This window comes from Syngnathus leptorhynchus, chromosome 10, assembly GCF_054491065.1.
Source record: "Syngnathus leptorhynchus isolate UIUO chromosome 10, UIUO_Slep, whole genome shotgun sequence".
Taxonomy (NCBI): Eukaryota; Metazoa; Chordata; class Actinopteri; order Syngnathiformes; family Syngnathidae; genus Syngnathus; species Syngnathus leptorhynchus.
Window position 1 is genome coordinate 12,023,828 of NC_141204.1, and position 16,071 is coordinate 12,039,898.

The 16,071-nt window shown below is 49.4% G+C and overlaps 1 protein-coding gene across 2 annotated transcripts in view; it reads right to left on the bottom strand.

The window, feature by feature from the left end:
• Nucleotides 1-162: 162 nt before the first annotated feature.
• epas1b (endothelial PAS domain protein 1b) overlaps nucleotides 163-16,071 on the bottom strand; it is a 31,821-nt gene continuing 15,912 nt past the window's right edge. For both annotated transcript variants that reach the window (XM_085922498.1, XM_085922499.1), the window contains exons 4-16: nucleotides 14,802-14,889; nucleotides 13,816-13,937; nucleotides 13,498-13,700; nucleotides 12,292-12,398; nucleotides 7,719-7,866; nucleotides 7,235-7,434; nucleotides 6,712-6,929; nucleotides 6,508-6,621; nucleotides 5,730-6,229; nucleotides 5,372-5,450; nucleotides 5,146-5,221; nucleotides 4,986-5,081; nucleotides 163-4,472 (exon numbers count right to left, since the gene is read on the bottom strand). In XM_085922498.1, coding sequence (XP_085778624.1) covers nucleotides 4,321-4,472; nucleotides 4,986-5,081; nucleotides 5,146-5,221; nucleotides 5,372-5,450; nucleotides 5,730-6,229; nucleotides 6,508-6,621; nucleotides 6,712-6,929; nucleotides 7,235-7,434; nucleotides 7,719-7,866; nucleotides 12,292-12,398; nucleotides 13,498-13,700; nucleotides 13,816-13,937; nucleotides 14,802-14,889 — 2,103 coding nt within the window. In that variant the 3' untranslated portion in view covers nucleotides 163-4,320. The remainder of the gene's footprint in view (nucleotides 4,473-4,985; nucleotides 5,082-5,145; nucleotides 5,222-5,371; nucleotides 5,451-5,729; nucleotides 6,230-6,507; nucleotides 6,622-6,711; nucleotides 6,930-7,234; nucleotides 7,435-7,718; nucleotides 7,867-12,291; nucleotides 12,399-13,497; nucleotides 13,701-13,815; nucleotides 13,938-14,801; nucleotides 14,890-16,071) is intronic.

Sequence of the window (16,071 nt, forward strand, 5' to 3'; positions counted from 1 at the left end):
CTCGGTTGGTCACCGTCCTGATGAATTCTGAAGTCTACAAAAGCATCTTCCCTGCAACGATTCGACATTGATCACTGATACAGTTCCACTTCGGGAAAAAAAAAAAAGACTCCTACTGGCGGTATCAGCCCACTCGTTCAGATGACAACAAAACCAGGCCAGTCAGATCAAGAATATGCTTTAATAATAAGATCACGTCAGTGCAGAAAAGCAACTTTTGAGCGGGTTCCATTTGCCGTAATAACAATGATGAGATGCTGCGTGTACAATGTCATGTGTAGCATGATAGCATTTCGAGCGTACACAAAAGCAGAATGGGCTCAGTCAACTCAATAAAAGTTGAAAGCAGATCCCAAAGTGATAGACTAAAACCCTGTTTCTAGACACAAAAATGCACAACATGCTGATATCGTCTTCCCAAGCCCAAACATTCGGGGACCTCCTACTTCGCAATGGAACCAATGTGGAACGGCGCCACCACGTTCAATGCTAACGCTGCTGATAACGTGAGCGTTGCTTCCGCCGGCCTTAGCGTCCTCCTTTACTTTTTTTCAACGCGACCTTACATTCACCAACTGCATACGTTAATACAGTTAGGCTGACGCTGACTAGTCAAATCATTACAAAAACGTTGCTTACCAATCCCAATTTTGGATTCAAACAAAATCCCCCATTGATACCTTTGAACGTTTTGTTTACAATACAATAAAGTTCTACTTCAAACCTGCGAGGAGCTTCACTTGGATTGACAGACCGTCAGGGCTTTGATTGGCTATTAAAAACAAACTGAATAATAACTACCTAAAAAAAAAGTCTGAGTCATTATCACCTGGTGCTTCGAATCAGTCTTTTGACTCAATGTTGGTTCTCGTGGCAACAGCCCACTTTTTACAAAGGCGGCTTCTCAAAAGAACTCTGTCGTGTGCTTGCAGAGTCAAAATGGGTCAGCATGGCCCCATGGAGGGCTGTATGAGATCTTTTGATAGGCGGTGTGCGCGACACTTCCGGTGGCGTGCATAATCGGGGGTCGAGTGGAGTCCGATTGGAATGCACAGGACGGGTTGCAGTCGGGATTACCCCACGTGGATGAGAACGTCTTCTCGATAGAAGGCACAAAATGAAGGGTTGGATGAGGCTATGGCACATTTGGGCAGAAACCAAATGAAGCTTTGGCAAAATATCAGCATAATGACGCAATGAGCACTAAATGCTCATTGCTACAAATTCAAATCAAACGCAGCGTGGCGCATTCTACACTCGTGCCGGCCTTAAACACTGGACGGGAAACCACGATGGCTGCTGTACAATATCAAAAATGCTACATATCGCAAACGTGAAAACAACCTTTAATCTTTCTCTGTAAAGCCCAAATAAGAAGGAAGTAAGTGGGGCAGGAAGGCAAGGCAGAAAGGCAGAAAGGCAGGAAGGAAGGAAGCAAGGAAGGCACGAAGCAAGGAAGGCAGGCAGGCAGGAAGGCAGGAAGGCAGGGAAGGTAGGGAAGGCAAGGAGGGAAGGCAGGAAAGTCAAGGAAGGAAGGCAGGGAAGCCAAGGAAGGAAGGCAGGAAGGCAGGAAGGAAGGCAAGGAAGGCAGGGAAGGCAGGCAGGCAGGGCAGGCGGGAAGGCAGGACGGCTACTGGCCAGTCAAGTGCAGCAGTGGCGGCGAGGACCACGTACCGGTTGACCACCGTCAACATTCCAAATGTGTGCCGGGCACGCGTGCATAGGTTGAGTTGTGACATCATTTGGCCAAAGGTGTTTACGGAGCATTCTGCAGATGCATACATAAATAGACTGGGAGTGAGAAAGGCAACTTTTGATCAACATGTCTGGGGCAGGGTTGACTTTAACCCCTTTCAAAAAGAGCAGAGGAACAAAGAAGCACCTCGTTGTCCAGTGGCGCAGGTCAGAATGACCCTTCCCCACCCACTGCCACCCTTACCAAGGAGGATTAGGGCCACATCGGACGGCAAACAACAACAAAACCATTAACAGTACAAACGGCACAATAATAAAGCTGAAATGAAACAAAAAACATTTCAAGAGTCTCAGAATCACAAATAAAAGAACTCAACCGGTTCAAAATACTGACATCATGAACATAAAGTTGCAGTCACCAGATATAAATGTCAGAATTTAACTGGCCAAATTCAGAATAATTTGGCCATTTTCCAAATTGGCATTCCAAGGCACTATACGATCAAGTTGGAATTTGACAAGGGGAAATCACAATAAACGGGGATGAGGGAGAAAAATAATGAATTCATGAGACTTGCACATGAAATAACTTGCCATATTACTCTTATATAGTCAAAATATTTCAATCGTAACGTTGCCATTTTACGAGAAAACACACTCGCATTTATCGAGAATAAATCCCTCATCGTGGCAGTTTCTAGCTTACCGAAATCAAGAAGAAATTTCAGGACAATGGAGGAAACAAACAAAAAGATGTTTAGGAAAAAATGATATTTCAGAATTTTCCAAGAATCAAATCTGACAAAAATCAATTATTTGTTTTACGAGACCAAAGTGGAAATCACACAAGAATTCAATCAAAATATATTACTATCATTATGTGCAATTTTAAGCGAAACATTTTCATATTAAGAGCATTAAGTTTGGAATAGAATTAGAAAAAAAAATGATCGTACTTAAAAAGTGACAAGTCTTCAACAGTTTACTCAAAGAACAAACTTGACATCACTTGAGCTGTAATTTTGAAATAAATACTGGCTAGTCATTTGAAGATGTCATTTTAAAGGAAAGAAGGACCTTCATTTCATCTTGAATTTGTACTACTGGAGAATAAAAGATATCAGGGAGGGGGGGAAGTTAACAAATTAAATTATAATAGGATGATTATAGAGTGAGAATAAAGTGATAATTTATACAGACAAAAATATTATAATAATATAGCATTCTTTTTATAAGAATAAAGAGTATATGGTGCAAATTTAAATGTGCTCTTTGAACAATACATGCATTTTGGCAACAAAGAAGACTTTTTTTCTTCTGAAAGAGTAATGATGCTGTTACATGCAATTGTATGATTTTCTTTGTCCCCCAATGTGGCTGTAATCCTCCTGTGGCGACGAGCCACACCAGGCCAAGTCAGGCCAAGCCAAGACAGGCCAGGCCAAGCCAAGACAGGCCAAGCCAAGACACGCCAAGCCAAGACAGGCCAAGCCAAGACAGGCCAAGCCAGGCCAGGCCAGGCCAGGCCAGGCCAAGCCAAGACAGGCCAAGCCAAGCCAAGACAGGCCAAGCCAAGACAGGCCAAGCCAAGACAGGCCAAGCCAAGACAGGCCAAGCCAAGACAGGCCAAGCCTTCGCATCGTGACATGACCAGCGCACGACAAAGACTGTTACAAGAAAAAGTCAAAACCTCGTGGTTGGTTACGCAAAAACAAGTGGAGCATATCAAAGTTCGAGTACTGCGTGACACTTGAAAAACCAAAAACACGAGTTGATTCTTTGTCTGACTAAAACATTTGTTTGAAATTTACAACAGAGAAAAAAACCCACTCGTTTTGCGATGCAAAATTGGAATCATGAAGTTTGCTAATTGGGGTAAATTGTTGAAAAAAGAAATTCTGGAAGCGTCAGTAAATATTCTCCAATTTCTCTTTGTGTTGAATCAAAACCGCACATTTGCACCCATTGGCTTTGAGCAACATTTTTGGCCATTTTCTCATGAATGTTAGTTAGAGCAGCCGCAACCCAAGCGGGGAAAAGGCAGTCAGATCCTGGCTGGCCGGCTAGCTGGCAGGCTATCTGGCCGGCCGGTTGCTGCAGAACAAGCCAGCAAGTGATTGCCAATCCATTGTTGTGTGCATTTCCTGGTTTTTAATGTTTTCAAAATTTCATTTCCTGAATTGAGAGAAGCCCTCAACACATTCATCAATTATTAAAGTAATCTTTAGTTGCAGCTCGAGAATAAAGCCTTTTCTTTTTATCACGTTGACATTTTGGCTCAATTCGCGTTGAGATTGATTTGAGACCTGAAATGTTTTGAGCAAGAATTTTCCAGACTTGGCTTTGCTTGCCACCTTTTTTTTTCTCGCAATTGTGGCTCAAGTTTTGTACAAAGTGGTCCTAAAAATGCAAGTAGGCTCGTGCGGCATCTCTCGCGTGAGGAGGACGGGCTTGAAGTCCAGCAAGGACAGACGGATAGACAGAATGGCCACGGGTCGTGTTTTACAGCGTCCCAACTGGACAACTATAAAGAAGGCCGAATGCTCTGATGAGTTAGCTTAGCACGGAGGCGGCGCTCGGGCCGGGCCGGGCGAAGAGTCCCCGCGGAGCTCCGCCGGCCGACTTCTAAGTGGCCTGGTCCAAGGCTCGCAGCAGGTCGCAGCCTTGGAGGAGGTGCAGGTTGCCCAGCAGCGGCACGTTGACCTCGCAGTCAAAGCGGGTCAACTCGGGCAGGAAGGTGCGCTCGGCTGACGGGCACAGCAGGCGACCGGCCGCACCTGCCATGCAACACCACAAGGCGGCGCTTTTCAAAACAAATTCCTCAGCAAAACATCTCGTAATGATTTGTTTGGTTACAAAGTATACAAACTTGGTTTCGTTTTGTGATTTTTTTTTGGGGGGGGGGGGGTGTTCTAAACTACATTTTATTATTCCTAAAACACTGTTCAAATAATGGCTGGACACTGGAAAACTCGCACTTCTTCTGAAGGTTCCAGTTTAGTATTCTTTCAGAGTATTTTCACTTTTACATCTCATGAAATATTAAATGAAAAATGAAATATTATGAGATAGAATATTAAATGTTGATTTTTGTATACTTTAATAAGCAATTATTTTTTATTTATGATTAGTTTTTTTGTGTGCCACCATATGAAGACTTGAATAAATAAATGACTATGCTCAAGTCAACCTTGGTCTTTGTCATGGCGCGAGACATCTTTTCCAAATGTTTTTGTCCCTTTGTGGCCATCGTATCCTTTCTGCGGCAAGTGAGCCGTACGCCACCTCACCTGTCATGTTTCCCAGGAAGTCAGATTTCCAGCTCTGCTGCAAAATGTTGCAGTGCGGAGTCCTGCTGCTGGGCAACATCCTGCCCGGCCCGAGCTCTAGTGGGGCAAGAATGTTCAAAGTTAAAGTTTTCTTCAAATCGCACCAGACGATCAATCGTACCAGGCACAGACGACGCTTCACATCCCAGCTCGCCTCTCATCTTTTTCCAGATGCTTTCTGACGTCTTGATGTCGCCCTGCTCAAACACGTGCCAATGGCAACAAAAGTATTGGGTCATATACAGTTTGCTCCTGCTTTTTGCACATCTGCTCAGTCTTTGTCCCCCAGAAATGTCAATTCATTTCACCCACTTTTTGGATGTCCAGCTATTTTTTATTGTACTCACCGACATTTGACTGAAGGAGCGCTTGATGCTGCTGGCTGGACTCATGTCTCTGTTATTGCGGACAAAGTCTTCAGAACACCTACACACATACACACAACTTTTTAATTTCTCTACGATGATGCTTAACACGCAAAATCATCAAATACTCTCTGGGTTTTGGCTCATTTTCTGGTCTTTGCTCGGATGTGAGAGCACCAGTTTGGATTTCTAAACAATGCAACGGCCGACAAAATAGCAGCGGGCTGAGTCGTTCGGTGTTTCAGGCATTATGAGAAGCTGCTTGATGCTTCAGGTCTCACTGGACGGACGGACAGCGCTTCACAGTGCAGGTATGAAAAACGACAAACAAGCTTGTCACCTTTCTGTGCGCATGACGCTGCGCAGAAGGTCCTCCGGGCAGGGCGGCCACCGCCGCTCGCTCGTTGTGTAGGCCTCACCGGCAGCCTGTTGTCCGTACGTCAATAACGGGTCTGGCGGCCACTGCAGGTTCTGAATGCCCCCCCGCGAGGACAGAGGGGTGCTGACGGGGGCTCGGTAGGGCGGGTTCTGCACACAACCCATCACGTACGGCCTCCCGGCCCTCGAGTCCAGAGGCCCCCGCCCGGGGGCGCGCCCCTCGCCTCCGGCCCAGGGTGTGGCGGGCGGCGGACGGTAGCGGGCTTGCCGATGGGAGGTCGGGGAGAGGGGCTGGAAGAGGCTGGCGATGTTGCTGAAACTCTGCTGCTGGGAGGGGGGGAGAGTGGCGTTGCCCTTCTCCAGGGGCTCGGCCTCGGGTATGATGGGACTGAGCTGGAAGTCCTCTCCGTCCATGGGGATGTACGGAGCCAATGTCTCTAGGTCAAAGTCGCTCAAGTCCCTCTGAAGGAACATAAAGCCGGGCGGTCAAATGAAGGTCGCCTTGTCAGGAAAGGCGAGGCGCTGCCGTGACATTTTCATACGAGGAAAACATTCAGCAACAATGTTTTACAAACAAATCAAATGGACACTGAGGGCCTTTTGATTTTCCCCGATATTAGGACGAAGTCAAACGATGAAGATGACTGATAATAATAGTAACACTATAATAACTGTACTAACTTCTTGGAGGCTTATTTGTCTTTTGTTTGTTCCAGCAAGACAATGTCCATCCACCTTACCTCAGTGTTTGCGGCACCGTCACACTCGGCGGTGTCCAAAGCGAAGAGCCTCTCCGTGAGCTCCACCTTCAGGTCTCCGTCAGTAGTGCCGTAGTAGTCGCCGGGGCTGCTGGGCTAAGGCCCGGCACAAAGCCGAACCACAAGTTGGTTAGGTTGGTTAGTCCTGCCGGCACTGGGTCGGCTCCCCCGGCGCGCCCCCCTCACCGTGGAGCAGCTGCTCAGACTCGGGGTGGCGCTGCAGGGAGGTGGCTTCTGCTGGACCGTGAACGTGGCGCCCGCCTTGGACGTGTCGCTAGTCGGTGGAAGCAGGGTTAGGGTCTCGGCGGCCCAGGACGAAGGCCCCAGGATGGGAGGAGAGGCTGCGGGGAGCTTGCTGTACGCCACCGATGTATGCTGGGACGGCTCCTCGAATTGAGGGTGGCCTATCACAACAAAACCGCTAACAACAAAAACTGCTGGGCTGATATTCGGTCTTCACGTTTGGTCTTCATGCAAAACAATAAATTTTTCAAGACCATTTCCGGATATTTCCACCCCTTAGCTTGATTTGACAACGCAATCATTATCAAGTTAGTGGATCATATTTTGGTCTGCTATCCGAAGGCTGCAATTATAAGGCGGCTCTGTCGCCAACTTCGACCGCCTTGAAGTGGGACATGAGATGGCCTATTGTGAGCGGGGCTATCTGCCGGTTTCCCAATTGAGGTATAGAAGGTACAAGTCGCACCGAAATCGAGGCTGATGATGGTGTCTCCGGGCGTGGGCGCCAGCTGGGCCAGGTCTTCGGGTTCCTCTTTGAGTTTGCCGAAGAGCGCCTCGCCCGCCTCGCCGCCGGTCTCCCCACTGAAGAAGCTGCCGGCCTGTCGGGGCTTGAACAGTGACTCTGTCTGCTCCAGGGAGAAGATGGTGCTCTTTTCCTCAATGTCACTGCCCATGTGGAGAGAGACACAATTGTTATATGCCCGGCCCGGATTGTTCCTGAAACCATCTGGCAAATTTCCCTCAGCAGTGGTTTGGGTCCATCCTCTCATTGTTGTGTTTTTACAAAATTGACTGCCTGGGTAAATAAGAGCTTGGCAAAAGAGAGCTCCAAACCTATCTGTCCACTTTGGCAGAAGACGATAAACGTCGGAGGATATTGAACGGTGAGCACGTCTGCAATTTGACGTTAAACACATTTTCCAGTGAGCGGTCACTCGCTGGCGTCTCACCTGAGCACGTAGTTGATGCAGACGATGCACTGGGGCTGTGCGTTTCGGCCGTTGTAGATGACGGTGCCCTGCGTCTCCACCCACACAAAGCCGCCGCTCTTGGCCAGCATGCGGTACCGGCCGCTCACCGCCTGCCCTTTGCTGCACACTAAAAAAACCAAACACAACCACACCAAAGCCGGCACGAATTAGACACTGTCCAAGTCTTCACCTTCATCTTCTTCCGCTTATCCGGGGTCGGGTCGCGGGGGCAGCAGCTTTAGGAGGGACTCCCAGACCTCCCTCTCCCCAGCCACTTCCTCCAGCTCACCCCGGGGGATCCCAAGGCGTTCCCAGGCCAGCCGAGAGACGTAGTCTCTCCAGCGCGTCCTGGGTCGTCCCCGGGGTCTCCTACTGATGGGACATGCCCGGAACACCTCCCCGGGGAGGCGTCCAGGAGGCATCCTGATGAGATGCCCGAGCCACCTCATCTGGCTCCTCTCAACGTGGAGGAGCAGCGGCTCTACTCCGAGTCTCTCCCGGATGACCGAGCTTCTCACCCTATCTCTAAGGGAGAGCCCGGACATCCTGCGGAGGAAACTCATTTCAGCCGCTTGTATCCTGGACATCGTTCTTTCAGTCACAACCCATAGCTCGTGACCATAGGTGAGGGTAGGAGCGTAGATCGACCGGTAAATCGAGAGCTTTGCCATTTGGCTCAGCTCTCTCTTCACCACGACGGACCGGTACAGAGTCCGCATTACTGCCGACGCTGCACCGATCCGCCTGTCGATCTCGCGCTCCATCCTGCCCTCACTCGTGAACAAGACCCCAAGATACTTGAACTCCTCCACTTGGGGCAGGATCTCATCCCCGATCCGGAGAGGGCATTCCACCCTTTTCCGACCGAGGACCATGGACTCGGATTTGGAGGTGCTGACCCTCATCCCGACCGCTTCACACTCGGCTGCGAACCGCTCCAGTGAGAGGTGGAGATCACGGACCGAAGAAGCCAACAGCACCACGTCATCTGCAAAAAGCAGTGACGCGATGCTGAGGTCCCCAAACCGGACCCCCTCAACGCCTCGGCTGCGCCTAGAAATTCTGTCCATAAAAATTATGAACAGAATCGGTGACAAAGGGCAGCCTTGGTGGAGTCCAACCCTCACTGGGAACGAATCCGACTTACTGCCAGAAATGCGGACCAAACTCTGGCATCGGTGATACAGGGACCGAACCGCCCTTATCAGTTGGCTCGGCACCCCGTACTCCCGAAGCACCCTCCAGAGAACCTCCCGAGGGACACGGTCGAACGCCTTCTCCAAATCCACAAAGCACATGTGGACTGGTTGGGCGAACTCCCATGCACCCTCGAGGATCCTGCCGAGGGTGTAGAGCTGGTCCACTGTTCCACGGCCAGGACGAAAGCCACACTGCTCCTCCTGAATCCGAGGTTCGACCTCCCGACGGATCCTCCTCTCCAGCACCCCTGAATAGACCTTACCAGGGAGGCTGAGGAGTGTGATTCCCCTGTAATTGGAACACACCCTCCGGTCCCCCTTCTTAAAGAGGGGAACCACCACCCCAGTCTGCCAATCCAGAGGCACCGTCCCCGATGTCCACGCAATGCTGTAGAGGCGTGTCAGCCAAGACAGCCCCACAACATCCAGAGCCTTTAAGAACTCCGGGCGGATCTCATCCACCCCCGAGTTTTTTAACTACCTCAGTGACTTCGACCTCCGAGATTGGAGAGTCCGCCTCAGAGTCCCCAGGCCCTGCTTGCACAAAGGAAGGCGTGTTGGGGGAATTGAGGAGGTCTTCGAAGTATTCCCCCCACCGACTCACGACATCCCGAGTCGAGGTCAGCAGCACACCATCTCCACTGTAAACAGTATTGACCGTGCACTGCTTCCCCCTCCTGAGACGCCGGATGGTGGACCAGAATTTCCTCGAAGCCGTCCGGAAGTCATTCTCCATGGCCTCGCCAAACTCCTCCCACGCCCGAGTTTTTGCCTCAGCAACCGCCGAAGCCGCGTTCCGCTTGGCCATCCGGTACCTGTCACCTGCCTCCGGAGTCCCACAGGCCAAAACGGCCCGATAGGACTCCTTCTTCAGCTTGACGGCATCCCTTACCGCCGGTGTCCACCAGCGGGTTTGGGGATTGCCGCCACGACAGGCACCAACAACCTTACGGCCACAGCTCCGGTCGGCTGCCTCAACAATGGAGGCGCGGAACAAGGTCCACTCGGACTCAATGTCCCCCGCCTCCCCCGGGACGTGGGAAAAGCCCTGCCGGAGGTGGGAGTTGAAGCTCTTCCTGACAGGGGATTCTGCCAGACGTTCCCAGCAGACCCTCACAGAGCGTTTGGGTCTGCCCGGTCGGACCGGCATCTTCCCCCACCATCGGAGCCAACCCACCACCAGGTGGTGATCAGTTGACAGCTCCGCCCCTCTCTTTACCCGAGTGTCCAAAACATGCGGCCGCAAATCCGATGACATGACTGTTAGAGATGTTCTAACTCTAACTTATTTTGCAAGAACCACACGGGAGACAGTATGCCCTTTGAACACTTGCAAGTGGAGAATTTGTTCGTTACTGTAGATACAGCAATGTCCGAACAAAGTCTGCCGTTGAAGTCATGCAAGAGAGTCTTTATTGAGAGAAGAAGGGTGGGGGTGAGAGTCAGCCAAGGTGGGGGTGACATTTGACATGTGTGGTGGGCACCTCAGCAAATGATTAACCACTTGGGAGGGTCCCAGTTTATCGCTCCACGAGGCCGTGGACATAAATCCTAGTGGAGCAAAACAAGGACGCCTCCACACCGCCTGGAGAGCTTCAACAACTGAATGGTTAAACTGTTCAGAGTAGACGGGAAGGTAAAAGGTTCAAACAAAGTTCATCATTCTAGTCTACATCCCAACATAATCATACGATCAAGATAGTTTATAAACCCTAACAATGACTACAAGGTCGATCAACGAACTGCGGCCTAGGGTGTCCTGGTGCCAAGTGCACACATGGACACCCTTATGCTTGAACATGGTGTTCATTATAGAAAATCCGTGTCGAGCACAGAAGTCCAATAATAGAACACCGCTCAGGTTCAGATCGGGGGGGCCGTTCCTCCCAATCACGCCCTTCCAGGTCTCACTGTCATTGCCCACGTGAGCATTGAAGTCACCCAGTAGAACGATGGAGTCCCCAGAAGGAGCGTTCTCCAGCACTTCCTCCAGGGACTCTAAGAAGGGTGGGTACTCTGAGCTGCCGTTCGGTGCATAGACACAAACAACAGTCAGGACCCGTCCCCCCACCCTAAGGCGAGGCTACCGTCCAAGTCCTTATTTCCTATTGCAGCCCTGCACGTTGCACAGTTTTTGGCAAGAACGAATCAGGCCATTTTGACAGGGCGCTTACTCACCGGGATGGCCTCCTGCGTGGCAAAGGAGAGCCACCGTCGCCGATGCACACAACTCACTTGTGGGGCGCTTTCAAACAGTCAACAATTGACTTCATTTTGGCAAATGCATTGATCTGGGATATTTTACTGCTTCAACTCTTTGACGATGGAAATTTGGGCAATTGCGTTGATCTAGGGCATTCTGGCTAAAGTGCAAGCTCAGTCTGGTGACAAAGAGCGGGACATTCCTTTCAGTATTTGCTTGAGGTGTGGGAAGGAAGCAGCCTTGAGAGGCACCGGGTCATTGACTGACCATGAGGGGAAGGACCACGACGACAATGAGGAAGGGGAGAAGGGAGTTCACAGAGCCCACAACATAGCTTAGCCCAGGGGTCGGGAACCTATGGCTCGCGAGCCCGGTATAACTCATTTAATGATTTTTTTCTTTTCAGATAAGCTGACCCTTCGACGAAAAAGATGGCGAAAAGAAAAAAAGATGAGTATTGCACATTTCAGGACCGATGGACTGTAAAATTTGCCTTTGTGGAGAGAGCAGGTTCTGCGGTGCGCCTAATTTGCAATGACAAAATTGCAAAGAAGAAACGGTCAAATGTAAAGCGGCACTTCGGCACACGCCATGCTACCTTTCCATCAAACACCCTGCGAGAGACAGTAGGAAGAAAGCCTGCCAAGAGCTACTGAGCAGGGTGCAAGTTAGCCAGCAGCAACTCCGCGTATAGACATGGCAACTATTATTACGCTAGTTTTGCTGGATCTTTAGCAATAGTCAGGAACGGAAATCCATTCACAGATGGCGAGTATGCTAAAGTCATTTTCTAGTCAAAATAAGTCCAACCTACGATCACGTTTAACGGATGAAAGCCTCAATGCCTGCATGAAGCTAAACATCCCCAAGTACCAACCAGACTACAAATTTATGCAGCAAATCCTTGCAGCACCAGAAGTCAAATTAATGGTGAGTATTATAACAACATTATTTAAAAGAATAAATTCAGAGACTTATTATACACATATAAATGAATATATGGCTCATACTGAAATACATTTCCAAATATTTTGCTTTCATGGCTCTCTGAGTCAAAAAGGTTCCCGACCCCTGGCTTAGCCTCTACGTTAGCATGCGCTCAACAAAGAACACAAAGCTCGGAGAATATGTGTGCGTGTGTACGTCTTACAGTTGTGGTGGCTCTTGCTGACGCTGTCCGAGTCCAGAGCGTGATAGAAGTCGTAGACGGAGCGACCCAGCAGATCATTGGGGGAGTAGCCCATTAACTCGGTTACCCTGTAAAAAGACACGCACGCACGCACGCAACCACCCACCCAACACACACACACACACACACACACACACACACACACACACACACACACACACACACACAAACACATACAAACACATACAAACACATACAAACATATATCCACACACGCGCGCGCACACACACACACACACACACACACACACACACACACACACACACACACACAGAAACAAACACATGCACACACGCGCACACAAATTCAGTTCAAGCCAAGCCCATTTAGGGGAAGCGGTAATTCCTGGCAGGTTTTCACTATGGTTAGAAAAAATAGCAGCACCTAACTCGGCACATAGACAAATGCCGCTATCCAGACTTGCTTGCTGATGACACACATCTTTTTGTCAAGAAGCACTTTTTATCCAGCGAGACCTTGTGTGTGTGTGTGTGTGTGTGTGTGTGTGTGTGTGTGTGTGTGTGTGCGTGCGTGCGTGCGTGCGTGTGTGTCCTGTAACGAGCGCCGGAACCTTCAATAACCTCATTCCCGTAATTGGACCCAGGATTTGGGCTACTATCAACCTCCCCAAAAATGATCTGAAAAGAAAAATGGGCCCTTGTTTGTAGCGGAGTCACGCAAATACACGCACACACACATTCTCGTCCAGAAGAAACCTTTGTCCTGCATGAGCAACTTGAAAAGATTAGAAGACGACATGCACAAGCTTGTGTAACTCCAATCAGTGTGTGTGTGTGTGTGTGCGTGCGTGTGTGTGTGTGTGTGCCAGCCAGCAATGAGGGGAAAAAATCCAAACCTCTGCTGTTGCCACAGAGACACAACATCAAGGTGGATGACAAAAAATAAACACCTCTTCCCAAATAAATGTAAAAGGCCTCCACAATGTCTTTTCCGTTCCGCTTTGTTCTTGCCCAATCGGCCTTGCTTTGGACACCCACTGTCACTTTTGAAGTGCCGGCCCTCAAGTGGATGCCTCCCTCCGTCAAAGAAACACCCTCCCTCCGTTTGAGTCAGCGGGAGCCACCGACCGACGTGACATCCACAAAAAACAAATGCCAAATAAATGCCTCCATGCGCCCACCAATGAAGTCGCCAGCAGCGCACACCTTTCATCGCAGTAGGTGAACTTCATGTCCATGCTGTGTCGGCTCAGGAAGGTCCTGCTGTCGAGCGGTGCCTCCATGTTGGCCGGATGTGGGACGGGTCGGCACATGAGAAGAGTGCAAGTGAGCGCCGGCTCCTTGAATGCGCACGCCGGACGCTGCGGGGCACCCGTGTACATCTTCAGCTGGCCTGTGCAGTGCAGCACCTGCCGACAACAAAAGGTGAGCCCGTGCTTAGTGCTGAATGTTGCGAGCTATTCGTGCTGGCTTGATGCCAGACTCAGCTGGCACCTTGTTATGCTGTCTATCGGTGGCTCTCACCTTCCAGCTGGCCGACTTGAGGTTGACGGTGCGACCCCTGTTGGTCACTGTGCATTTCATCCGCATAAAGAAATCTCGCTCGGTGCTTTGCTCTTTGCTCTGCTTCCCGAAGACGCTGCCGCCTAGAAACAAACGAACAAATGAATTAAACAAAATTGAAGAAAGCGGAAGAAGGCATCACAAGACTTGAACATGTCTCTCCTGTTTGTTCACACATCTTCCATTTTGTTTTGTTAATAACAGATCTTGTTTCTTGAGTCAGTCAGTGTCAATGAACAACTTTGTTGAGGTCTACTTGCTATGGCCTTCAAATGAAATTAGAAGTTGAGTCCATTTATTATAAAACATAAGGAAAACAACTCCTAACCCAGTTGCCTAAAAACACTTCCACACACAAATCATGACCACCAAATGCTGACATTTTCTTGGTGTACAGAACAAAAAGAAGGCGACAAATTAGAAAACAAGTCGTAAGCCGAGGCACTCGTAGTGACAGCGCACCAATCAAACAAAAAAGCTTCATTTTCATCTTCTTGGACTTTAAGTCATTTATTTTCTGAAGAGCACCGTTCCTCTGCAAGTGTGTGAAAGTTTTGTGTACAAGCAAGAGAAGGAAAAGAACTCTGAAACAAACCAGATTGCTCCGCTTGCGTTGCTGATAAATCCCATCGACTGCGTGTGCAGTGTCATGTGTGTGTGCGTGTGTGTGTACACAGACGCACACGCACACATGCACACACACACATACACATACACGCTCTGTTGTCGACATGACCCAGACAACAGGGTTATAGTTGGAGAGCCTGCATTGGCACGACGCTCTCGTGAGATAGCTTACGTAACTCGTATGTTTTTTTTTCCTTTTGACCCATGGGCACATTTTAAATTGCCCTGGTGACCTGCCATGCTGATGTCGCCATATATGATGAGGCGGAGTGTGTGTGTTGCATGCATGTGTTTTCGTGCATGCGTGAGGTCTCACTGACTTGTTGTTTTCAGGGCGAGGTTCTCCCTGATCTCGTCGTGGTCACACGGGTGCGTAAAGTCAAAGATGCTTTGGCCAGTCAACTCCACCTGACAACCACCACAAGAGAAACACGTCATTGTCGGAGAGCGTGACACAGCTTGCCGCGAGAGGGCGCCTGACTCCGTTGTTGCAATACATCAGAGGGAACTGTGATCTCAAGGGGATGGGCAGCATGCGGTAGCCATTTTGGAACCTCAACAGCTGACGGCAAAAAAAGTGTCACAACAACGGCATGTCTTGACCGTTGCGAGCGGCTAAAAGCCGGTGTCATGAGGTTGATCATGGCGCACTGTTAGGCAAGGAGTGCATTTTGATTGCTTATCATTTATGGCCAGGCCTTTATGTTGGACTGCCCAAAAATTGAGTGGATTGTGCTCTTTTGACTGTCTACTTCACAGGTGTCAAACACAAGGCCCGGGGGCCAAATACAGCCCACCACATCATTTTATGTTGCTAATGAAGACAAATTGTGCATCAAATTACTAAAATTGCACATTGTCTTCACTTTTAAAAATACCGTAATTTTCGGACTATAAGTCGCGTTTTTTGTCATAGTTTGGGTGGGGGGGGGCGACATATACTCAGGAGCGACTTATTCACAATTTTTCAAAATTCTAAAATCCGTGACGTAGTGAAACCGCGATAAACGAACCGCGATGTAGAAAGGGATTACTGTCATTTGAACTGCAAGTGACGTCACCCGTGCCGCGCGGCGGTTGTTTACATAAAGGGCAAAGGATTCGATCACGGGATGACGAAGGGCCCCACGAACTACCGGCATCATTAGCGGCTTTGTTTGTAAGTGACACGGACGACGAAGAGTTTGAAGGAGTTAATGATTTGGAGTGACACAGAAGGTTTGAAAAACTATTATGGCTTTTACGCACGCCCGATCCTTCTCGACGGGAGCTCTCTTTCACCTCTGTGGATGGAAGTCGGGGGCCGGCGCTCGGCCAGGTTGCTGTCCGGGGACGGTGGATGGGGCTCGGACATGGCTTTTACGCACGCACGCTCCTATTCTATGGAGCTCTCTTACACCTCCGTGGCTGGAAGTTCAGTAGTTGTTGGCTCGTTGAACTCTTGTTTTGTCAAATAAAGAGCCGTTTACCAAACCCACGTCTTTCCCGGTACTTTGTTAACGCTACAATATAGTTATATACTAGATCTCTGCAGCGCACGCACGGCGTTGTTGACATAAAGGACGAGGAATTTGATCGATGAATTTCATG